We start from the raw sequence: 8,355 nt of genomic DNA, 5'->3' as shown, positions 1-8,355 counted from the left end.
ACAGGCGTGACCAGGGAAGTGTGGTGCGTCTCCAGGACAAGGTGGTGCACGGCAGAAGTGAGAGGAGAGGAGAGTTGGCATGGTGGTGACATGGCCACCACGACATGGCCATGGTACATGATGAAATCATGTACTTTCCCTGTCTCTGGTGCTTGGCAATGTTTACTGGGTGCTAGAGTGAGCTGGTGATGACCTAGGCTTGGTGGTTTAGGTCAAAATCTGCTGGGTATAAGCATGTCTAGGGTTGGCAGAATTTGGCACACAAGGTGTTCGATGAAATGGCCGCAATAACCAATTTTTTGAATTTTGCCAAACTCTTTGGTGGATGTGATTCAACTAATTTTTGGCACATTTTGGTGGTCTTGGTTTGCAAAGGGGAGTTGATTTGGAAAAATCCAAATGTGGCATGATCTTGAATCTATTTCATTGTTGCATCTTTGCTTGATTAAATTAAGGAATTGACAAAGAATTTGTAAGGTTGATCTTTACCAAAGATGATCCTCTTGATGAGTTCTTGGATGAGGTGCAAAGATTTGAGCAAGTCTAGATTAGAAATCTCTTAAAATAGAGGCTCAAAGTAGGTAAGATGTTAAAATTGGCAAATTTGACCATTATCATATGTGAGTGAGTTTCGATTTTTCTTTTGATTTTTTTTGCATTTCTTTGATTCAAATTTTATTATTTTGAGTTTAGTTATGTTTCCAAACCATTGGCACATGGTAAAATGGCCTAGGTTAAAGATTTACAAAAATAGCCATAGGCTCATATGAGTTGCTATTCTTTTTTTTCTTTTCTTTTTATTTGTTTCTCTTTGATTCACTTAGGCATGGTTTAGGGTTCATTTAGTGTTAGATTGGGTTTAGTAATGATTTCAAATCATTTAGCTAAAGTAAAAAATAGCATAGGTCAAGATTTGTAATTATGGCTATATGCCCACATATGCTTTTCCTTTTCTTTTGTTTTCTTTTTTATTTGTTCCTCTTTGGTGTTGAAAAGGGTAGGGTTTAGGGTTTAGAAACATGTTCAATTCATCAAACAAACTATCATGGCAAAAATCACATCATACATACTTGAATACTATGCATATCAAGTGGTTCCATTAAAGTTTTTGTTGGCTCCAAAATTTGAAATAAGTGAAATTCATTTTCTTCTTTGTTTTCAAATTTGGGATGTTACAGTGCGGCTACTACCGGTGGATCGTCGACGTGATCTACGACGCGTGCGGCAAGATGTACCTGCACATCGGCTGGGATAAGTTCGCGCACCACCACAACCTCGAAGCCGGCTTCATCCTCCTGTTCTCCTACTTTGGAGACAGGGACATGGGCGTCAAGGTCTTCGACGAGACACGCTGCCGCCGGGACTACCACGGCGACAACACCGACGAGGAGGACGACTGATGAAGAGTGTTGTTTCTTCGCAGCGAATACGTGCACGGAGGTTTCTGTCTGTTCGTCCTCGGTAGAACCAACAAGGGCACCATCTCCCGCTGGATTTTCCAGTTTGGGTGACTGGGTGTGCCCTCGAGTGTTCTTTCTTATTAGCGAACACAGGAAACCTTCGATGCACGGCCTAGTTAGGTTTAGTTTTTTTGCAATATTTTATATTTGTGTCCACCATGGTTCAAACTATGTATTAGTTTGTGAAAAACCATGTTCCAAATTATGTCTTCGTGTAAACCACGTTCCCAATTATGTATTAGTTTGTGGAATATTACTTCTCTTTATTGAAATAAAAATGCAAAAAAAATAAAAAAGAGTATTTTAATGTTTGAGGCGGCGTTTGGGGGATGCGGCTGGGGAGCAGCGTCCCCCAAAACGAAAGAAACACGTCCCCCAAACGTTCAATCCGACGCGATTTTGTTCGGGGGACGCGACTGGAGATGCTCTAAAATTGCCAAACAGGCTGAAATAGAACGTGTCACCTAGGCTGCTTCAAATCTGCGCAGGTGGAAACTAACTTCTTTCTTTATCTAGCCAAACTAGCTACCATAGCCATATTACTTGTTTCATTCACAAATACTTCTCACAGCGTCACATAGAGATGGCGCAATTTTTCAACAGAAACAGGCACAACAGCCCTTGGACAATTGCACAAACTTGCTGACTAAAGCAGCCCTACCTACATAACACAAAGTTTCACCTTTGCTGAAAGTTTTCCACCGAGACAAGATCTAGCATGCTGCACAGCGCGCTCTGCGCATGCTTTCTTTCTGCAATATAGGCCTGCGTATTGATCTTCGTAATCCCGTATAGCAGTGTCCACAATTAATTCCTCCAGCGCAGGGGCATTTTCCACAACATGCAGAAGAAATTCAAGTTGACCTCTTGTTCCTTTATATGCTGTCATATGCATATTCTTCAGATAATTATATTCACACAGCTGAAGGTGCTGCTTGCCCAAAGCACCCTTGTCCGCAAAACAGATGTGAGTAATGGGAGAAAACTGCAGGATTCAAACATGTAGTATATATGTAAGGAGTACAGAACGATATGTGTCCCACTCGAATTTTAATGTGCAACTCAATTGCCTATGACAAAAAAGAAGTGAAGAGCAGGCTACAATGACAAACAGAGACAAGGTAGAATCTAAAAGCAAATAGAATGGGACACAAGAATCGAGAAAAGTACTTACATTATTGTCAAAAAAAAAGTACTTACATTGATCTCCAACTTCTCGATAAGCGGAGCTGCCCTCAGAATGGAAACTACATGAGAAAGTTTGTCGGTATCTTCAACTCCTAATCCCATTACCAACTGTAAGCACCTAAGACGGGATAACTTGCCTGGGCTATTCAACAGTGATTCCTTCTGCAAGAAAAAAGAGTAAACATGATCAGCAAGATGATGTTTACATAAATTTAATGGTAAATTCAATAGAAATCCAGGAGCAAACCTCTAAGCGCTGGTCGAAAATTTTTAGTGTCAGATTTTGAACGCTCGGAATACCATTGAGGAGTGAAGTGGCACCATCTTGAAAATTTGTCTTGTCAAAACATATATGTGCATTTTCAAGCTTAGAATCTTGATTAATGAAAATAGGAACAATGGGTCCATCGTATACAAAGGTAACGAGCTTCGTAACATGAAATTCTATCCTGGTCACCCTACAGTATACAACTGTTAGGTGTCGAAGGTGGGACAACGGACGATCCAACTTTAGTTCGCCATTCAGGAAGCATCTGACTAAGCTCAGCCATCCAAGATTATAGCAATTGGACAATATAACTTGAAGATCCTTTAGAGCGATATCCACAAACTCCAAATCAAGCTTTCTCAGGATTGGGAACCCTCTGAATTCAGATGGTGGTCTCAAAGATACAAAGCTAAGCTGTATACACTGCAGATGAGACATGTTGCTTCCATTATCCAAAAGGTGAAAAGGAAATGCGTAGCGATCAACATCTGTACGTCTCTTGTTAATAGGTCGTAAATTGACAGCTATGCTCTTTGTCCGTGATGATACCGCAAAATTAACCCATTTATTTAGAGGATCAACCAGCATTGCATCAAACTCGAATCTGACATGGAATTCTTCAAGGAACTTGCCACGACACTTTTGCACGATTGTATTGACATTATCGATGAACTTCTGCATGTACTGGAGGTATTCTTTTCTTTCAAAAGTATCACGGCAACACCCGGTAGCACCAGCGAAACATAATTTGTAGCAGCAAATAGCACAGATATATCTCCAATTGCTTGATAAAATAGTAGCTCTTGAAACCTCTTTCGCAGGCAACTTCGATAATATGGTGCACAGCAGATCCTGCGTCAAAAGATTAGAGGTTTCATCTATACAGAATTAACACCGAAAAGAAAATTTGACATACCTGTGGAAGGTCTTCCAGTTTAACGTTTGGCCTCGCTTTCTTAAAGATTGGTTTCCCACTGATATGATTTGAGGAAGTTATTTTGCACACTGTATGGTTGATCATTGTTAACCTGAAAATTAACAAGGTAGAGTTTCTTATTTTGGTATTAACAAACGGATCACGAGGGTCAGAACTTAGATGATAGACATGCAGAGGTATCTCGTTTGATCAATGAACCATAAGTTAGAGACAGAGAGAGAGGGACGAGGGAGGACAAGTAACCTGTAACGGCTTGGGCTACGGAGGGTCGAGTAAGACGGTGTCAGCGTTTTGGTGATCGGGTGGTCCGTACAATGGTGTTTCATCAGGGAGGTCGAGAGGATTTGTCTAGTAATAAGAGGAATTGGACGCGAGCAAATCCAGGGATCGAAATCAAGCTCTCGGTTGCAGAGATACCGCCAGGAAACGGCTGTGGTCGTTGGAGAGTTTTTTATTCTACTACAAGAGTAGAAACAAAGGGAGTCCGACGGACAAAGGGAGTCCGAAGGGTGATCCTACTCTTCTCCTGATCGAGTCTCCGAGTCGTGATCCTCCAGGGCTCAAACAATTCTGTTTACCCATGGCGTGCGATGGCCAAGTATCAGAGATTTATGGGAGCAAATCATCTCGGCCTAAACAAATCCCTGAATTGCCGGAGATACATTTGGTATGTGTGATTCATTTCGAACGAACAAAATCTACCAAAATCTACCAAATTATTTTCCAACAATGCAAAGCACCACGACGGATTGATCCACCGCTGCGCATCCTAGCAACTCCACCTTCACCCCAGCTGCGGTGGGGGATGCGGCTTCGATCAGGGCCGCCGTGCTCTGTCTCCCCGAGCTCCTCTGTCCGCCGCCGCGTGGTCACACTCTGAGATCCGAATACTCCATAGACGCGTGGAATCCAGGGCTCCACTTCCCGCCAGACACGCGCGGGACCAAGGGCTCCTCTGCCCGCCAGACACGCGAGTGGCGACGGCGCGGCGTCTCCGGCGGCCAAGGGCGCGGAAATCCGGCACCCAGGCGACACATTTCTCATTTCCCCTCACGATTTCGCTCTCGATTTTTGCTCGCCTGCACCCCAATCCTAGCTTTACCCTTTTTCCTCCGCTGTTGGTTCCGCCGCGGGCACTGAAGAATTGACGAGCTGAAGAAACCAGAGAAATTTCATCTTGATCCTATTCTCGGTGCTACCATGGTACTAATAGCAACCTTGCGATTTTGGAGAAGAATATCCAGCGGGGAAGAAGAAAGGCAGGGAGAGTTGTGGGTTACTTGGAGGTCGGATTCGCCGCCTACGATCGCCTGAGTTGCCGCGGTCCGCCGGCGGCGCCCCTCCTCTGCCTCTTCCTGACGAACAGAGGAGCACGAACGGGCGGATTAGTAGAGATATATACTAATAGTAAGATTTTTAATCATAATATAAAATAACAAGTTTGCGAGTAAGGTATTTGGGCCATTCATCCGGATGAGGGTGGCCGTAGGTTTCTGCAGGCCCGCTAAGCCACGCCGCGAAAAAAACACCAACCTACTCCAAAGCGGGCTTTGTGTCCATCTCTCGGCCCGCCACCCACACCGCATTCTCCACCTGTCAATGCTAATTTGCTAAAATATACTAGGACCTACTTATCACATAAAAAAGGAAAGTATCCATAGAAAAGAGAGAAAAATTGAGAGAAAAATCGGCGCCTCTCCCCGCACTCCACCCGACGCCCTCGTGCACTCCAACCCATACTTTGCCAAGGCAGGATGCCGCTACCGTCGTACTCTGGCGAGGGTAGGCCGTGCCGCACACAGGCAAGGCAGATCGCGAGCGCCGCCGCCGCCCACCGACCTGCTACTCAGCCAGAGCGGGCTCACCGACGGCCGGCTCCGGCGACCCATCATCGGTTGTCCTCCCCTCCACTCTTTGCCGGCATGAGCGTCGCCATATCACCTCCTCTCCATCCTCGTCCTCGGCACTGTGCCACCTTGCTCTGGACGCTCGCCTACGCCGCGCACACCTGACCTGGCTGGCCACCGTCGTGCGTTCCTCCTCTCCATCGGCATGGCGAGCGCCGCCGCCCTTCTCTCCCCACGTTCCCTCCCTCGGATGCACCCGCTCCTTGGAGGCCATTGATGTGGTTGTCGGTCACGCAGCCCTCGCGCATCACCTCCTCGGCCACGGACATGTCGATGTCCCGCTCCCCGCGCACCGCGCTAATGTCCCGCTCTAACGCCGCCAGCGCGAACACCATCACGCCGATGCCACCGCCCGCCACCAGCACGCGCGGCTTCCTACCGCTCGTCCCTGACGGCGCCGGTGCGGTCTCCGCGACGACCGCCGCGTTCGCGGTCACCATCCTCACGCCGCGCACCTGCTACAGCTGCAGGGCCGCAAGGTGTAGGCCGCTCTGGTGCGGCGCCGGGTGCTCCTCGTGGCAGAAGAGGTGCATCTTCGTGGCCGAGGTGGCGGAGAGGAACGCCATGGGCATGGACCCGAGCTCGTGCGAACTCGGAGAATGTGTTGGGCAAGTGGAGGAGCTGGCGGCGCTGGAGGCCATTGACATGTCCGGCGTTGTCCCCGTAGCAGCTAACACACGCGGACACAGGAACCTGTGAAACATGCACTTGTCCGTGTATGTGCGTCCGCAGGCACCTGCTTGTCATGCATTTTGTACTAGCGGCCCACGCGCAAAAGCAGGCTCTTCCGTCGACTTATCCACCTGCATCCTGAGCCATTCACTTGGGGTTTTGGGGCTCCGTTGGTTGCGGGTGGGTTTAGCTGGTTTCTTTTGCATTAGTGCATATCCGGTAGGGCAACCCATATGGGCAGTCCGAAATAGTTCGCGCGGACTTGTCGATACGTCACGCACACTCCAGCGCGGGACTTAAATAGAACAATTTCTGCAACCCGATTCATCTGTTCACTAAATTTGGATAACGGATACGTCGGACCGGACAGCGGGCGCGTCCTCCTGCGTCTTCCCGAACCCTCCTGCCAGTGGCCGGCGCATCCTCCACTTGGCCACCTCGGACCCTCTCAAAATGGCTAGAACTGACTGGATGGGTCACGCCGTTGGGGACACTGACCTGGCAGCCCGTACAGTGGCCCAATTTTTATCTGCAACGCGACCCAAATGGACAGAATCAGACTCTTTTGGTTACCATTTTGGTCGCCCTAGAGATGCCCTTAGCCGGCCCAAATGCATCCCCGGAGAATCGGAGGAAGCCTCGGTCTGCAACAAAATAGAAGTGTGGTTGGCCCGTGGCTTTTAAATAAGCACTCCCTTGTAACGGTCCCGGGTAGTACCCCTAATAGATCTGCTTGTTATTTTTCTTTTATGCATCATCATGGCATATGCATCATACCATCCATGCTTTAATAAATAAAATTTATTTTATAAATCCAAACTATTTTGTTTTCTCTCTCTCCACCTCTTCATTCAAAATTCAAATTTGTTTTAAAATCAAAGAGGAAACATATTTTCGAAATAAAATAAAAACCCCTCTTCCTTTCTTCTCCCTGGGCCCTGCCTCTCTTTTCTCTCTCAACCCAACCCAGCAGCCAACCCCCTGGCCCCTTCTATTTTTCTCACCGGCGGCCCACTCCCTTCTCCCCTCTTTTCCTTTTTCCTTGGCCCAGCCCAGCCCGCAGCAGTCCATCTCCTCCTGGCCCGCTATCCTTTCGCGAACCAGTACGCAGCCTCCTCCTTGTCGTCTTTCCCAGGACCGAGCACGAGAGGTGCGTGATCCCTCCCCATCGATGTCCACCACCACAGCACCGCACCACCCTCCCCATGTGAGCCTCCCCCTGTCTCTGCTTTATCTCTGGGAGTGGAGGCCGCTCCTCCACGCTGAAAGTGCATGGATCCCCCATGTGTGGTTTTGGTAATTAATGACAATCCCTATGGACTAATGTTTGCATTGAGTTATATTTGTAGGAGTTGTCCATAGGCAATTCTTGAACCATATGTTGGCTTCAAGGTTGCAATAAGAAGAATTTGATGAAGGATATCAAGTGTCAAGTATGTCTTGAAGATGAAGATGACGTGAGCCCTCAAGTTACTTCAAGACATCAACATGTTTGTATTAGGTTGCAATAAGAAGAAATTGATGAAGGATATCAAGTGTCAAGTATGTCTTGAAGATGAAGATGAAGTGAGCCCTCAAGTTACTTCAAGACATCAACATGATGAAGAATGAAGAAATGAAGTGCAAGTTCAAGATGAGCCAACTCGAAGAGTTCATAAGCTTGAAGCTTGCCATGGGGAAATGAAGTGCAAGTTCAAGATGAGCCATCTCGAAGAGATCCTTTGCTTGAGTCTTGCCATCCATATGGTGATCATGGATATGTGAAGATGCACCGAAGAAGAAGCTCTCCCATGGTGGATTATGGGGGAGCAATCCACATGGTGGTCATGGTTATGTGAAGATGCACCGAAGAAGAAGCTCTCCCATGGTGGATTATGGGGGAGCAATCCACAAGACTTCGTCAAGCAAGCACAAGCAAGAAAG

At 47.2% G+C, this 8,355-nt stretch overlaps 1 protein-coding gene across 1 annotated transcript; it reads right to left on the bottom strand.

The window, feature by feature from the left end:
• Nucleotides 1–2,121: 2,121 nt before the first annotated feature.
• Nucleotides 2,122–4,790, bottom strand: LOC124663810 (F-box/FBD/LRR-repeat protein At1g13570-like). Its single transcript, XM_047201467.1, has 5 exons — nucleotides 4,097–4,790; nucleotides 3,833–3,944; nucleotides 2,896–3,768; nucleotides 2,661–2,810; nucleotides 2,122–2,445 (listed from the first exon to the last, which is right to left on the bottom strand). The coding sequence occupies exons 1-5, from the start codon at nucleotides 4,177–4,179 to the stop codon at nucleotides 2,122–2,124; spliced, it is 1,542 nt and encodes a 513-aa protein (XP_047057423.1). The 5' UTR covers nucleotides 4,180–4,790.
• Between the last annotated feature and the right edge of the window lie 3,565 nt (nucleotides 4,791–8,355).

The sequence above is a fragment of the Lolium rigidum genome, chromosome 6 (assembly GCF_022539505.1).
Source record: "Lolium rigidum isolate FL_2022 chromosome 6, APGP_CSIRO_Lrig_0.1, whole genome shotgun sequence".
In the NCBI taxonomy this organism is placed as follows: Eukaryota; Viridiplantae; Streptophyta; class Magnoliopsida; order Poales; family Poaceae; genus Lolium; species Lolium rigidum.
Note: the sequence above shows the minus strand (reverse complement) of the source record. Positions and strands in the feature narration are given on the sequence as shown.

Coding starts and splice junctions, on each gene's coding strand:
- LOC124663810 (XM_047201467.1), bottom strand. CDS start 4,179: ATGAAACACCATTGTACGGACCACCCGATCACCAAAACGCTGACACCG. Junction 3,769..3,832: donor AACTGGAAGACCTTCCACAG/GTATGTCAAATT, acceptor CTTTTGACGCAG/GATCTGCTGTGCACCATATT. Junction 2,446..2,660: donor TCGAGAAGTTGGAGATCAAT/GTAAGTACTTTT, acceptor TGAATCCTGCAG/TTTTCTCCCATTACTCACAT.